The sequence below is a fragment of the Heteronotia binoei genome, chromosome 5 (genome assembly GCF_032191835.1).
Source record: "Heteronotia binoei isolate CCM8104 ecotype False Entrance Well chromosome 5, APGP_CSIRO_Hbin_v1, whole genome shotgun sequence".
Taxonomy (NCBI): domain Eukaryota; kingdom Metazoa; phylum Chordata; class Lepidosauria; order Squamata; family Gekkonidae; genus Heteronotia; species Heteronotia binoei.
Window position 1 is genome coordinate 120,832,044 of NC_083227.1, and position 16,613 is coordinate 120,848,656.

The window sequence follows — 16,613 nt, forward strand, 5'->3', positions numbered from 1 at the left end:
AACAGAGGAAATCGTTGATTGTTGGGCAGCTGAAACAGTAGGCACAGGAGACTATTTTCTCATTATTCTATGAATAATAGGGTTTAATTCCTTCCCACATTAACCTTTGCTAACCAAATGAAAACTGAGATTTCAAACACAGTACTACATCCAGTGATTTTATCTGTTTTCTTAGAAGCATAAACAACTGTATTTGAGAGAAATTACATGACCGTTACCATCACATTCCTTTCAAATTCCTAGGGTAATTTTAACAATGCTTGTAAAATATGAAGTTGTAGGTATCAGCGCATCTTGTTCATGAAGAAAGAACATTATAGTGCTTCTTACAAGCAGTAAATTACACTACCTGAACACCACAGTATAGCCAGAAATACAAAATGGAATATACAGAAATTTAGTCAAAACTGCACCAAACAAGAAGTACATCTTCCTCTTATTCCCTATCTTCTAGTTGAGGACATAAGCAGGACCGAATCTACATGTTTTTTGAGAGGAGGCAAAATTAAAAAATGGTGTCCCCTTATGGACCCATTCTATCTTATGGTCCCATAGAATAAAATGGACTCCGTACATAATTTGGCAACCCCCCCTCCGGCAGTGCCTGGGGCAAGCGCCCCTTCTGTCCCTCCATAGATCCGGCCCTGGACATAGGGCAGCTGCTGAGGCACTATTTCTGCAGTTCCACAGCAGAAAAGCTTTCCAGGTTTGGTAGTATAAAGCATCAGATATTAACATCAACTAGATTCATGTGCGAACTTACAAGACAGGGAACATATCTGCACTCAGAAGCAACTGGGTTCTTCTAGTGACACCAGATATACAATCCATATTAAATGTGAAGGAGAAAAGCCTGGTCCATAACAATGAATTGCTGAAGGGCAAAAAGGCACACTGCAGGTGAGGTCAAAATGCCATTTTGTGCACTGCCACTGTGATGCCATCGTGGTCCTGGATCACGATATTACCAGTATCTGATTCCAGGCAAACAACGGGAATATCTGTTGGATCAGATGGTAGTTTGGCTGCCTGCTTAGCCAGAACAGATATCATGTCTGCATGTTTGTCTGAAAGGGTGCCATGACAGCCCAGGTTTAGTCCCTGAGAATCGGTACACAGGACTCCTGCAGTGGAAGGATTCTTAATTGTGTCTTCTAAATGGTGCTCCAAAGCACCTTCCATGTTCCACACCCCATTTTGTCTCATTTTTTAAATAAAAAAATCTGTGCACATGCAAGGGCGGCAAGAGGAACAGTAGCCATAAAAATGACCCAGAAAGAATATTGTAATGTTAGAAAATCAATTCTGAGTGAAACAGCCACATCTCACAAGACTTCTCTAGGAGAACATGCATTCTGCTCTTTGACCTGACCATCCCTTCTTTAAAACTGTATGGCTTTGACCACTGTATCCATTAAACAGCATGACATGTTATTTGCACTTGCTATTTTTCTTTGGAACAAAAGCAAGCACCATGGGCCAACTTTTCTAGATAAAGGTAGCAAGATTCATGTGAGCCAGAGTCAGAAGCAAAGCTATCCTCCTACAAGAAAAGTATAAATAAGTACCAACAGGAAGTATAGCAAAAATAGCAGGCTGCTGGTGGGAAGTACATTAATGTGAGGGAACAAGGAGTACAAATGAATAAGCAGAAGAAAGCAACCCTTCTCAGTGTCCACTAAATCCTGAGGATCAGATACCATACTTTAAGTCTCAATAATCTACTTTAAAAAATTAACCTCTTGCAGCAAGATAAGCTATAAAACGACCTATGCAAACTTTATGCCAGACAGAATTGATAGACTTCAAAGTATCTAAGGGGCCAGTTTACATACCATTTATACATACACAAAAGTTGCTCCAAAGCATCAGATAGCTCAGAAAGATGCTATTCCATAGCTCAAGTGCAACCAGCCTAATTTCTCTGACCAGTCTGGTTTTGTGGATGGCAGCGTAGCTGTTCTTGCCTGCACAGGTTATACTCTGGAGACAGGATAGGCACTCAACTATGCATGAAAAGAATGGATGTGAGTAGAAAGTTAAAAACCATTCTTGATCTTGTCATTCACTTTCTTAAACACTGTTTTCAATTTAGAAAGACCAAGCTTTAAAAAGTCCTGATCTGACCAAGCCTGTACAAAGTAGCTAAGAATGCTTGGACTGCATGCAGGAGATCTGTAGGCCTTGCAGATAGTGGCTTGAATTCAACAAAGAATCTCCATGGATGGCAGGGTGGCATCTTTTACCAACCACTTCTCCTGTGGCAGACCCCCCGCCCCAGGGATTCCCTTTTCCCTAGGAGCAGCATTTGTCGGGAGCATTTGGGATGCACTGGGAGGTGGGAAGTAGGGAAGATGAGTTCTATTAGTATTGCATTGAAATCAGGCCTAACATTTTGATTATTAAGGGATGCTTTTGTACAAACACAAGGCAAACCCCACTAATGATGGCTGCAATGATGAAAAATGATGGACTGCCTTGAATATAAACAATAATTACAGCTGATTTTTAAGATAAAAACCTGAAAATTTCTCCAAACTACATTTGATGTTTCAGTACATTACTTCAGTGTATTATTTATTTGTCTTGTAAACTATCGTTATAAGTATACGTAGGCATCATTATAGGTATACATAGGCACTAACAAAGATGTCTATGAAGATGCCAAGGTCTCAGATTGTATTACCAGTTACTACTGACTATCTCAATACCACTTTTATTTGATAGGTATTCATATTTTTGTTCTTCCACATGAAAGAGAACTTCGTATTTGACTGTTAATTATTTGCAAATGAAATTATTTACTTGAGAAAAGTTACAAAAGCTGGAAAATGTACCTGAAAATAGTAAAAGCTCAGGTAACATTTATTTTTTATTCATGCTACCTTGTTTTGAATTAAAATCAAGATACTGTATAACCAATAACAATACATGGTAGTTAAAGACCCTAAAATATTGTTAAAACATTAAAAGACTATATTCATCCAATTAAAACAGTAAGTTCACTTTTATTCAACTCATTATTTTAAAAATAACATGTTGGATTCAAATTGTGGAAATAAATCCTGCCATTTCCCCTTTCCCCGCCAACTGCACAAAAATGCTGAAAGATAGGGGAACCCATACAATAATATGCCACATAGTACAGAAGATGCTATCAAAAATGAGAACTTTTTCCTGCATGACAGGACGTGTGTATATTGTGTACATCCCCCCACACCTGGCCACTGAAAGCTGGAGAACAATATACAATATTGAGTGAACAGTGTCTCGATGCCCTGGGACTCCCCCTCACAGGATATCCCCATTTTGATCTCTGTACACATGCACATCTTATGATGTGCCTAGCAATGAAAAATGGAGTCTGGATCAAACTAATATAAAAATTACAGTGAGTCATGCTGAGAGTGTGAAATAAATGCAAAAGCATTGCCTCCATTATAATCATGCAGAAGCCATATTCGATGGGAGTCAACTGAAGGGTCTTTTCCCACCAAGGACCTAAGAGGCCCCTCCTTGATAATCTGGCCTTAATGAATGATCCAAATAATCAAGACAATGAGCAATCAAGACAATGGGTCAGCCCTAAATATTTTCTCCTTATCTTAAGTGTTGGACAGGAAGATTTCTTTCCCTGCTCCATCATGTAGAATACTCCAGCCACCAACACTTACCTATCTATCCTCTCAGTTTCTCTAAAAGAACACTTCTCCTTGATGCTTCTGCCTTTAATACAAAAAGAGAAAAACTCTGCTCCACAATGTGTACACACACACACACACAAATTTCAAAGTAGCTCATCTGTGGAGAAACTGACTTTTCATCACTCCCACATTCCAATGCCAGCAGCTTTTCCCTTCTTCAAACTTAGCAAAAATGTATAAAAAGTCATCCCTCGGTCCATCCAATTTGTAGCAGGTTTTGGAACCCAGTCTGTTACCTCAGCTTTTCTATCCTGTTCTGCTATGCTTCTCCAGTCTGGTCAGTTTTCCTCTCTGGAACTGCCCCACCATCTTCAGGAAGCAGATTCTTATGTCTTTGATTCATTAGGAAAGAGTTTAAACTGTATTTGGTACTTCATATATGCATTTATTCCCTTTCTTTAGCACCTCTATTTTTATTTACTTGATTTAACTTAGTTCTCCTTCTGTTAATTCAATACATTTCTTATTCAAGAACATATTCCCCTTCATTTCTTTTGAGCGTTGGTCTATACCTTGACCCTGGTAGACACAGGTTATGATCTTGGTACTTAATATCCCACATGTTTTCTCTTTACTAGCAGGAGGACAGTTTTGCTAGCTACAGGGGCTGTATGTGTAACAGTGATTTGGGTAAGGTCCACTTCTATGACCTCATTCTGTTTGCCTGGATCCCATCAGTGGCAAAAAGTCACTAGACTTTCTACAAAGTCTCAGGATATCTAAATCAGGATATGTAAAATGATTTTTTAAGAGAAAAAATGTATTATTTAAAAGTTTTTAAAATCTAAACATTTGATTTTTAACACTTCAATTATATAAAGCATTTCTGATTTAAAATAAAATTGGAATTTTAGACAGTTCTGTTAAACCCACATGTATTATCCCTTTAAAATGCTAATCATGGCTGTCTATCAAATAAATTGCATTAAAAGCTACTTTTCTAATTCTTGTGGGAATTTATTATCATGGGCTTCCTGCTGTTCCTGGTGACTAGCGAGTCATCTCTAGTGCTAGTACTGAAAATATGACTTTGTATAGCCAAGTTCATCCACTAAGCCCAGAAACAGCCATCCTGCATCTAATTGATGGGGGGGTTTTCTGGAAAAAATTGAACTGGAACATTTTCCAGAAAATTATCTGACACTCTAAATACTGTATTGACAATGACATCCATTCATTGTTGTTAATTTAACTGATCATTTACCACGGAAAAAGCACTAGAAAAATTTCCACCTCTCATCCCTACCAGCATTTGGGATCATCCACTGAGCCCATCTGGGTGATTTATGCCCGCTTTTTGTGCACAAATAGCACAGGCTTTACTGTCCATTTCATGAACAAACACTACCTTGCCCAAGTGGGCAGCCGTGTTAGTATGAAGCAGTAGAACAAAGCAGGAGTCAAGTTCACCTTTAAGACCAACCAATATATATTCAGAATGTAAGCTTTCGTAGTGCTCTCTTAAGCACACTTCATCAGACGAGGGGGTCAGGTATTGATCCCTGATCCCCTCGTCTGATGAAGTGTGCTTAAGAGAGCACACAAAAGCTTACGTTCTGAATAAAAATTGGTTGGTCTTAAAGGTGAAACTTGACTCCTGCTTTGTTCTACTACCTTGCCCAGTAACTACTAGCCCTTGCTTCTAGAAATATGTAGACCATTTGCCTGTTAAGCATACAATCTTATTTGTATTCTTGCAGGTGTACAGGGTATGGGGTACCAAAACAGAAATCTGCCTCTTGTCTTAGCAGGTATAAATCTGTAGTGCAAAAGACATTTTTCTGCATGACCAAGGCTTTTGGATTATGCTACCAGGGTTCTAGAAGGGCTCTACTTAGTTGTAAATCAAGGTTTCAATTGTCTTAATAAACTAGGATGCACATATTTTTCTTGCATCCAGAAGACTAAAAACATGAGACAGTGGAAGGCTACTTTTTCGAACAGAGTTTCACAATATGGTTATTACTACCTGTGCTCCTACCCCCACCAATGTTTTTTGACAAGGGGCAGGAGCCTGGAGATGGAATTCTCTTGAAGTTGTAGGCAAGTTTACACATACAGGCATTCCCTGATCATTCTAGGAATTTGTAGGAAACACCAAGACTGCCTGAGAAACATATATCAAAATGATGTACCCTCCATGACAAGACAGCTAAACAAGGAAGAATGCTGCAGAATCCTACATAGCTTTATATGGAAAAAAAAGAGAAAACAACAAAACCCAAAACCTCTACAAAAGCCCTCAAAGTCATTAGTTCAATTAATTTTTCTATCAAGTATAAGCTAAATTGTACATTACTGAAGTCTACCTAAAGAAAACTGGCCTGAGTAACAACAAGCAGCAAGGAAAAGCTCAACCACAGAAGTCTATCAAAAAACACTCCATGATAATGTAATCTGTGTAGAGAAGCATATCCATCCTACAAGCTATATAAAACAAGACATCTGAATTTTCTGTTGCCAGGCACACATGCACTAATTATTAAACAAGAAAGTTCCCTATATGAAAGTGAAACCCTGATTATGTGTACACTTCTTCAAAGATTGAAGAGTTTCCGCTATCAAAATGCAATAATCGATGTAATCCATTTCAACAGTGAGCTTCATTTTATAACTTAATCTCTCTCCTGGAACTGCTAGGAACTCATGGCTTTCAGTTTCTTATATTCTTATGCCAATCTAATTTCCTAGCAAGAAAGATTAATGAAAATACTTGATTAAAATGGGTTTCAAACATGAAATATGAAAAACTTCTCACTTATTTGGATTATTTAGAAGATGCTTAAAGTCAATTCTCTTTGTACTCCATTATCCATAGGATCTCAGCAACTTCTTATATGAAGCTTTTAACTGACTGTGACGTTTCATAGCTTCATAAATTGTTACCCTTTTTTGCTATGAATGGATCTTTTGTTCTTACAGATTCAACAGAATAATGAAATTTGTCAGCTACCCTTGAATACATCAATTTATTTCTGAAAATACACTGAGTCTCTTTCAGTTAAACATCATTTTCCATTACACAATATATGAAAGAGAGGCTAGGATTAATTACAGTGAATTTAACCTAACGTAAATTATCATTGTTGGCTTGGAATAAAATGCACTATGTCAGACAGAATAAGCAGACAGATGAATGGTCTTATTTCCTTCAATCAAGCAGTAAGAGTCTGCTTCAGGATCTCAAAGATTTCAAAGGATTTCAAAGCTTGTATAGTCACTGTCATCACTCTTTTAAACCACTGTTTCAGAAACAGTCCAAATTGGAAAAGATGAATGCTGATTCTGCCCCCTCCTGCAGAGCATTGCATTATTAAACTATTCCTTTACATACAACAGCAGAAAGGGTAAATGGAACAACTGTAAAGGAATCTCAAAGGGCAAACAAAAACCTTTCAGTTTGTCTTTATTACTAAGCTTTGTGTAGATAAAACAATGGGAAGAAAGTATCATTTGTTGTGTTTTAATTACCAAACAAATGTTATTTGATGGATCCTTACAACATCATTAAGTAGTTCAAATTTAGAAAACTATTTGAGGAGGACAGAGAACAAAATTACAACAATTTCATCAAGACTGGGATGTGTTACTATCTGAAAGGTTATATCATCAACTGTGTATTTTGTCCACATCTGATTGATTCCTGAAACAGTGTGGGTTGTTCAGCTGGACACAGGACCTGCTAATTATCTCCCAGAAAGTACTCTAAAACGAAGGCAAACATACAAAATCATTGCAAAAAAGGAGCTGTATTTTAACTGTAGTATATAAGATGTGCCTGAAAACAGTTGGCAGAATGTACCAAAAGATTCAGAATTCCATTTATCCTGAGTAACTAACTCTAGTCCAAGGGTGGTCAAACAGTGGCTCGGGAGCCACATGTGGCTCTTTCACACATATTGTGTGGCTCTCAAATCCCCCACCGCCTTGTTGGTCAGCCTGGAGCAGGCATTTGTCTCTTTAAATCACTTCTCCAAGCCAAGCTAGCTAGCAGCTTGGAGAATGCATTAAAAGTTGCTTTCTTTCCACCTTTCCATCCCTCATCTATTTTCCTTCCTTCCTTCGACTTTAATTTCTTGTGGCTCTCAAATACCTGGCTTTTATTCTGTGTGGCTCTTACATTAAGCAAGTTTGGCCACCTCTGCTCTAGTCAGTAAATCTACAGATCAATGTGATTTAGTCACGATTCACCAGCAGATATTTTGCCCTCGAGGCAAGATGGTTATACGTTTTTACCCACATGACATCCAAACTGATTCCTCTCCTCCAAGTACATTTTTTTGTACTGCATTCTTTCTACAGTTATCATGACAACCATCACACTTATTCAAATGATAAGGAACCTTTCCCTAAACTGCATAGGTACTAACACTATACTTCCTTGATGATTTGTTATGTCTGTGGAGTGGTGTGTGAGACTATGTAGTTCATTGGAGCCTTGAGGACTGAGCTTGGGACACAGAGACAATGGGAAGCAGAATCCAAATCCTCGCTTCCAAGGACGAATCCCGAATACCTCTGCTGGTTCAAACGGTCCAATGGTGCGTTAGCGCAGGAACTTGACTGTATATAGTTGGCACGGTTGGCCCAGTTCTCCAGTTTTAATTCCTTGCTGATAATGCTGTAATCACTAATAAAGGTGGCTGATTGCCAAGCAAAATGTCTCTTTGTGTATTGAACCCAGTATTTAACATGATTCAAGAAAAATACTGAATTCTTTGTTTCAGTACATGCTGTGGATTCAGATGACTTCAGTTACAAACCCAGTGGCTATATCACCATGTTCTCTGATTGAAATTGTTTAATCTGAGAAACAAGGAAGAACTTCAGCAGTATGTCATGGGGTTTTTTTTCCTTAAGAGAGAGGAATTCAGTCTCTTGAATACTGATTTACTCCTCGAAGTTCTATAGGGGTCTGTACACAAAATGAACCATAGTTTTGCCAATAATCTGAAGTTACCATTCATAGTAACTAGACTCTGGTATTTGGAGTACGTACATATCCTTGCATAGGTATGATGTTATGTGTACTTAAGTACAGCACAAGCTTTGTTATCTGGCACCTGAATATCCAGAACACTTGATTAATCCATATCACCCAGAGAACAAGCATCTCCCATGCAACCACTACACTCCTGCAACTTCGGGCGCTTATGCACCCCACTCCCACTTCTCCAGAGATTTCTGATATGGTCAGTTTTGTGTAAAAATTATTTAACTGATTGTCTAGCCAGTTCTGTACAAATTTATACAGACACAAAAGAATCCATATTAGGATCCTCATTACAGGCACTGGCCTCTAATCAGTAGTTTTCTTGTAACCTGGCAGATGTTCCTTATTCTTGACTTCAGTTCATAATAGCATAGTGTTCATTAAAAAAAATGCTACAGACATTTTTATTTATAAACATATATACAAGAAAAATCTAGAAACAAATAAATTGCCACTTCATGCCTGAGAATTTTATCATCAAACTTCTTATTCTTAAACTATCTGAAGACAGTGTATCTCACCTTAAATGATATTTCATACTGTTCTCCTCCCCATATCTCCAGGCCTGCATCATATCCTCCCAGCTCCCAGAACCAGTTTCTATCCACTGCAAACAGTCCTCCAGCCATTACAGGAGACCTTAAAGAAAAATCACATTTCACATTACAAGCATGTTAACAAAGAAGTCTTGAAGAATTATATTAGCTGTGCCAGGCTGATCCTCCCAAATTTTGTTCAATATTATTCTACCACTGCATCTTGGTTCTTTTAGGCTGTCTCCGTCTCTTTTCAGCAAGCCTTTATCCTGTGAAACCAAGGAAAGCTTTGCAGAACTTCTTTCAGAAAACAATCACTGCCAGCCTTCCAGAAGGCAAAAAAGATCAGTATGGAAAAATGTGAAGCTATGCTTTCAACAAAATCCCAGTGTATTGAATATTAATGCTATCTCTTGGTTGAGTGAGCTGACAAGAAACCATAAATCAATCCTAACATTTCCAGAGGAGCAATTATTACACTAATAGTTGAATAGCTAGCCTTCAGTTTAATGATGCAGCATTCTGACCCAGGCATAGCAACAGCAAAATTTGTTGCATACCAGAAAGTTATTTTTGTACAGCATAGCAATAATTGTAATTCGTTAAAGTTATTCAATAAACATCCCTTAGCAATATACAGTAACTTACAGTGTTGTTGCTTGGCACAGTAGCAGAGCATTAAACTAGATTTCTGTGACCACAGCAATAAGCGATATTATATGTCACACTTTATAATAGTGTTAACCTTCTATTGGTGGTAGATTTGTAAAATACATTTCATGAAAGAGGTCACATCTCTAGAAATGAATCACTACCTACACAGAACCAAAGGGCAGTTTCCATCTGGTCAAAAGCCAGGAGCCTAACATTTCCATAGCAGCCTAGCTTGTTAGATACCCACTGATGCATTGTTTCAAGAACTTACTCAAAAGGGTCACTGGGGTCAGGTTTCTGTAATTCAGGAGGAATTGGAATCCGTTTGTAATACATCTCCCAGTCAAATGCTCCTCTCATTGCATCCCCAGCTTGTGTTTCATAGCCAAAGTGGTCATGGTCTATCACATCAATCATTGGACAAACAATAGTCTTGCGGTTTCGAGCAATGCGGTCTGTGGATCACAGAGAAATGTGTTAAGTTCATACTTTCTCTCTTTCATCTGTAGCAAAGAATGACTCTATAGAACAGTAAAGTTCAGCCCTGCATAAAGGCATCACTTAGAATGGTTATGGAATGACTACATTCAACTTTCTTCATCTTGTCACCACAAACATACTCAGTTTTGTTTGAAATGTAATAACCTTCCTTCCAATATCAAAAACTTTCTCTTGTTTTTGAACATAAGACTTCAATTTTATTTTTCCTCTTCAATAACCATTGTGGTATAGTGGTTAAGAATGGTGGACTCTAATCTGGAGAACCGGGTTTGATTTCCCACTCTTCCACATGGGTGACCTTGGGTCAGTCATGGTTCTCTCGGAGCTCCCTCAGCCCTACTACCTCACAGAGTGTCTGTTGTGGGGAGAGGAAGGGAAGGAGATTGTAAGCTGCTCTGAGACTCCTTTGAGTAGTGTATAGCAGAGCATACAACCAATTATTCTTCTAAAAGGAGGATTTAATTACAGTAACTGTTGCCTAGAGAAGGGGTGGCCAACGGTAGCTCTCCAGATGTTTTTGCCTACAACTCCCATCAGCCCCAGCCAGCATGGCCAATGGCTGGGACTGATGGGAGTTGTAGGCAAAAACATCTGGAGAGCTACCGTTGGCCATCCCTGGCCTAGAGCATTTTTGAGAGGCTTTTACTTTTTACTTTACTTATTTGAACTTGTTCATACATTCAAGAAAGGGTGCATTGGTTGATAGTTGTATTGAACTTCTGACAGTGAAACCCTGGACTCTTAGTTTCTCAAACTGGTATGATATTCAAGAATACTCCAGCTCCTCAAGGATCAGAGCACTCAGAATGTTGCAATCCCACTTATGTAAGGAAAATAAATGTCTAACTGGTGGGAACATATCCTTGAAAGCTGAGAAATCTCATAACTGAATGAAGAGAAAGGAAGTAATGAACTGAAGAAGATCAACCAAGTGGGGAGAAAGAAACAGAGATAAGGGGCTAATTGGAAAGGGGGCTGTGGAGAAAACTTACAGAGCTTAGCAAAATGTACTATATCTGCAGGAAAGAAGGCAGACAGAAGTGCTATTGAGGCTAAATGATGAGGACCAAAGTAGGCAGTAGACTGAAACAGACCTCAAGAAATCGTGGGTAGCAGAAACATGGAGTTGAGGAAAGGAGGGGGGAACAGAACTGGAGCAAAAAGCCTAGTAGATGGTCCATATGGGTCAGTATTGTCTACTCAGACTGGCAGCAGCTCTGCAGGATATCATGTAGAAGTCTTTCATATCACCTGATGTCTAGTCCTTTTAACTGGAGACTGAACCTAGGTCTTCCTGCATGCAAAGCAAAGGCTGAGCTACACACTCTCCCTTACTGGCAGGTGGAAAACTTTGTAGGAAGTGGACTTGGAAAGGGAAATGTGGAGGGACTTGGAAACTGTTTGATATTGATCTTGACATGAATGTAGTACCTTTAACACATTCACAGACTGGGAAGTATGCAAGTTATGGATTTATAACACTACGATCAGGCAAGAATATAACGACAGCTACAAATGGGAGGTGGAAATTAAAAAAAATCAGATTTTGAAATAACTAGCCAAGTTATTTAACTGCATGGTTCGTGTTTGTATGTATATACAATTACTGAAAATGTATGCATCTAAAAAGTCTATTTACTTGGTGCCAGCCAAAAATAAAACATGTATTCAGGTACCTTAAATAAAGCTTAAGTATTCATTGATCCAAAGATTATTTTCTGTTCTATGTAACAATCTACTATCTGTTTGGCATTTAATACGTATTTAAAATATTTTACCCTTTAAATGCCACTACTGATTGTTTCATTTGCCTCAGATACAGCATGATACTTAGCCCTCATTTTATTCAGTGAAACAGTAGTTAACCTATCTTTTGTACAAGTTCACAACACATTTAAAAATCTAATGTGCCACTCAATCCTAATGTGCTTTCAAGTTCTGTGCCAAATTTAGGCAGGAAATAATTCAGACAAACTTGGCAAGATAAAGAACTGTATCTGCTTCCCCTCGAAATTATAACAGCTGAACTAAGTTAGCATAAGACTAGTGCATTCCTAAACATCTGGGACTTCTTTCATATACTACCATATTTACTCCAAAGCAAGACAACTTGGAATATAAGTCCATCAATGTAAAAACATATACACTAAAATTATTAGTATTATTACTGTACATAACTGTTAACTTGAATGTCAATTTAAGACTTAATTGCACACATGGGAAAAAGTAGACTTTCTTTTAACTAAACAGGATATCTTTATTGCTTAAACTTAATTATAACAACTTTACTTGCTCTAAATACTGCAAATGCTTTTGAGTTACATATTTTCTAAAGTCAGAAAGCTAACATGAAAGCCATACAGTTTCATATATTAGAGGATCATTAGAATTGGCAGATCATAAATTACAGGATCATTAGAACAACCAGCCATTGAAAAAAATATTTTGGAAAGCATTCCTGAAATAAAATAATGTCTATTACTAATATTAATTTTGCGAAGCTTGTGTCCTTTTTCTGATTAATAGGTAATCTTGGCTTATCCAGACACCCCTTGTAAGTAAATTCCTGTAAAAACATATACACTAAAGTTGTTTATCATCATCATCATTATTACTACTACATCATAATTCTTCAACAGAGCACTGGCAAGCACCCAACATGCTGCAAGATGAAGACAACAGGAACAAGTATAAGCAAAATGGGTGCCAAAGTTTTCTCAAGCTGGAAATACTACAGTTAATAACATGTACAGGGGAAGGAAATGAGTAACAACGAAAACCAGCTTGATAAAGTAAATAAATGTAATGATGAAGGCAAATTGCTTGGAGGATTAGAGCTTAATCTCTGACTGGTACAGCAGACTTGCATATACCATTTCAAATATACACATGGTTCATTTAAAAAAAAGGAAAGGGATTTATTTATCTGGCACAAGAGGAAGTCTAATTTCAAAAGCAGTTCAGAATAAGGATAAGAGGAATGCCGATCTAAGCACAGAGCTGACACTGATTTTTGTGGGAGCCCCACTGATACAGTAGTCTCACAGGTATCATAGCAGTCATCTCAGCTGGTCCAGACCCTATAAAGAACCAGCTGTCACAGCTTGATGGTTGTATCTACCATAACATATTTGCAAAACTGCAAGGGAGAAAAAAGGAGGGACAATGTAAGAGATTATCTGAACTCCAGGGATCCTGTGCCACAGCCCTCCCTTATTCATGTCAGGCTATCTGTTATTTTACTCAAGGGTGGCATACAATTTGGATGATAAACAACATTAATCTCAAGCCAATAAGAGTTTTACATGTTCTAATCATGCATCACTCTGCCACTTTAACATGATGAAAAAAACAACTAACAGTATTGTCCAATGTTTATTTGAAAATGGGTCAAGGAGATATAAAGATTATCAGTTAATCATGGTACATGTGACATCACAATTATTTTGTTAGTCTCTCTGTGACAATAAAAGAGGATGGGGGGAGAGGAAAAGTCTCTTACTAAAGTAGAATACCTCTTCAAAGGAACCATCTACATAGTTTCAACTGTGGACTTTTCTGCACGCCTTTTTCCAGTCAGTTCTGGCCCCATTCTGCTAAAGTTTATCCCCTTATTTCCACATGCATTTTTGTACTTTTAGTTTTCATTCTGAATTTCTGGTTATTCCACAAGTTTTTTCTGGTTCTTTTTAAAACACTTTAACTTCAGTCTTTTTCTAGAAGCCAATTTTGAGATGGCTTTTGCTCGTGTGTAACATTTCAGTCAGTTTTCTTTGTCCCACCCACCTCCAGCTCACCTTTTCAATGATTGGACTGTTGTCATCATCAAACTACTCCTTCTCTTCTCCCCTGAAGATGAGTACTTTAATTTTATTTTTTAAAAAACAGCCCTAAAACATTGACATAGCGTTATAATGATAGGGCTTTTTTGGGGGGGGGGAGCAGGAACGCACAGGGATGCAGTTCCAGCTGGCTTGGTGTCAGGGGGTGTGGCCTAATGTGCAAATATGTCCCTGCTGGCCTTTTTCTACAATAAAGCCCCGTGTGAAACAATGGTGACACTGTGTGACCTAATATGTAAATAAGTTCGTGTTGGGCTTCTTCTACAAAAAAAAGCAAGTTCTCTGAATTTCCAGCTTTCATTTTTTTTAAAAGCCTCTAGCTTCTTTCCTTGTGGAGACCTGCCTTTTCACTTTTATCTGTGAGGAAAAGGGATAGAGACTTACGTAAAAAAAAATTCTCTGTATTCACAACTTTCTTTTTAAAAAGTGAATTCAGAGAACCTGCTTATGCTGTCATTACAACACTGTATCAATATAGATATTTTAGAGTCATTTAGGGGCACTGTGATGCCATCAATGACAACACTGTTGATGACAGCAACCTCCTTTGAAAATCCTCATTATTTAAGGAACATGCAGAAAAAAATAAACTGACTTCACAACTGTGACAATGCACAGAGAAGGCAGATGTTCAGAAGAACTGTGCCCAAATTGATTCAAATGTTTGTAGAATGACTGCCAAAAAAATAAGGAGTAAGTCAAGCATGCAGAAAAAGTTTGAGAAATTCTTAATCGTTGTAGGAATCTAAATACTATTAGCCAAGTGTGCCCCCCATCTACAGATACTTAAATATGTAGATTGGGGCCCACTGACACTACATTTGAATTCCCTTAAATTCCCTGTGGCATCAGGACCTGGAGACTTACTGGTTTCTAATTTCCCCAATAGGTCTAGAATTTGATGCTTCATCACCTCAGTTTAACTTCTTGAAAAATATTAACTGTACCAATGAACTATAGTCCCTCTTTTTCCCCTTCCCCTGATGACCCCTCTCTAAACATTTTGTCTCAAAAAGGCACAGCAAATCTATTTAAGACTGAATTTTAGTATTTGTATGGAGTGTCTCACTGCTTTCAAAACTTTTTTTTTTGCAGGCTCAATCTGAGGAGAAGGGATCAACTTCTGAGTTTTCAAAAAGTTTGAAAATCAGTTTTTATTCAAACAGAGTTCCTAACTCTCCTTGGAGATGGAATGATACCTCAGTCCCTCTCCTCTCTCCCTCTTAGCTGTTGGGAAACAGTTTTTAGCCTAACAGACATTAGGCAAAATGGGGACTTGCATTTGGTTGGATTCTAGCCTCTTTATTTGGAATGAAGGGAGGAAAGGGATGCATACATATAGAAACCAACTCTAAGCTACAGATAGACCTATTTCATTGACTTAATGATCACACAAGGTTATATTGTGGATTATTTCAAGATGATGGATGGATATGATATGCAATCTGAAAATATCATAAACAACATAGCAACAACTGTCCAGTGACTGACAGATTAATACACATTGTTTCAAATCTTCTCCTTACCTAATAGAGGTGGCAACCAGTTTACATTGGCCTCACAATGAGAATCCAAGAAGGTGATAACATCTCCTACTGCTACAGAAGCCCCGAGCATCCGGGTTCTTATCAGTCCTTCTCTTTTCTTGGTTCGGAGAATCCTCACTTTGGGAACCTGTGCCATATAGTCCTCCAAACGCTTTTTTAGGTGTTCTGCATGAAGGAGTTGAAAGATTTATAAACTAGTTTCTGATTACATCCCCAGATTCAGAGGCATATTTCAGAACATGGAACAGCATTCCTGCATTTTTACATTTACATTCCTGCATTTTATATATCTTGGAAATGAAACATTGTACTTATCTGAAGGTCTTTTCAGTGGGTGAAGACATCCAAGCTGGTTAGGTCACCCTCCTCTTGCTCCAGAAAAGGCTTTGTAAATTTTTGTATGACTTTCCTGGGCTGGAGCAAGATTGACATTCCTGTCAACATACAACCCAGCTCCATATCTACATCCTCACATTTTCTTGTGGGCCAAACGCAGTAGTTACAAGTTCTCTCTCTCTCTTTTTGAGGTAGGAAACAGATTACTTTGCCCCACTGAAGAGAAGAAACCTTCGGATAAGTCCAATGTTTTCTTCTCCTTCAGTGAAAGAAGTCATCCAAGCTGGTTAAATACCAAAGACAGCAAAAGGGTGGGAAGACAAAAAATTAAATACAATACCTGCACATCCTCAATCTACCACTTGCTATAGGACTCTTGTCCAGAAGGCTGTCTTAACAGAGTTCAACTGGTCAATCCTATAATGTCTCACAAATGTAGATAACAACAATGTTCTGAAAATCTCCTCTACCAGCAGTCTCACTGTGGAATTAGCACTAAC

The 16,613-nt window shown here is 38.1% G+C and overlaps 2 protein-coding genes across 2 annotated transcripts in view; both read right to left on the reverse strand.

The window, feature by feature from the left end:
• The window catches only part of GALNT10 (polypeptide N-acetylgalactosaminyltransferase 10), a 76,545-nt gene that overhangs the window by 16,487 nt on the left and 43,445 nt on the right, over window positions 1-16,613 (reverse strand). Inside the window, exons 5-7 of the mRNA XM_060240277.1 lie at window positions 15,757-15,942; window positions 10,159-10,342; window positions 9,219-9,336 (exon numbers count right to left, since the gene is read on the reverse strand). Coding sequence (XP_060096260.1) covers window positions 9,219-9,336; window positions 10,159-10,342; window positions 15,757-15,942 — 488 coding nt within the window. The remainder of the gene's footprint in view (window positions 1-9,218; window positions 9,337-10,158; window positions 10,343-15,756; window positions 15,943-16,613) is intronic.
• On the reverse strand, window positions 664-1,188 carry LOC132571512 (ragulator complex protein LAMTOR5-like). The gene has a single exon (XM_060238313.1). The coding sequence runs from the start codon at window positions 1,180-1,182 to the stop codon at window positions 907-909; it is 276 nt and encodes a 91-aa protein (XP_060094296.1). The 5' UTR covers window positions 1,183-1,188; the 3' UTR covers window positions 664-906.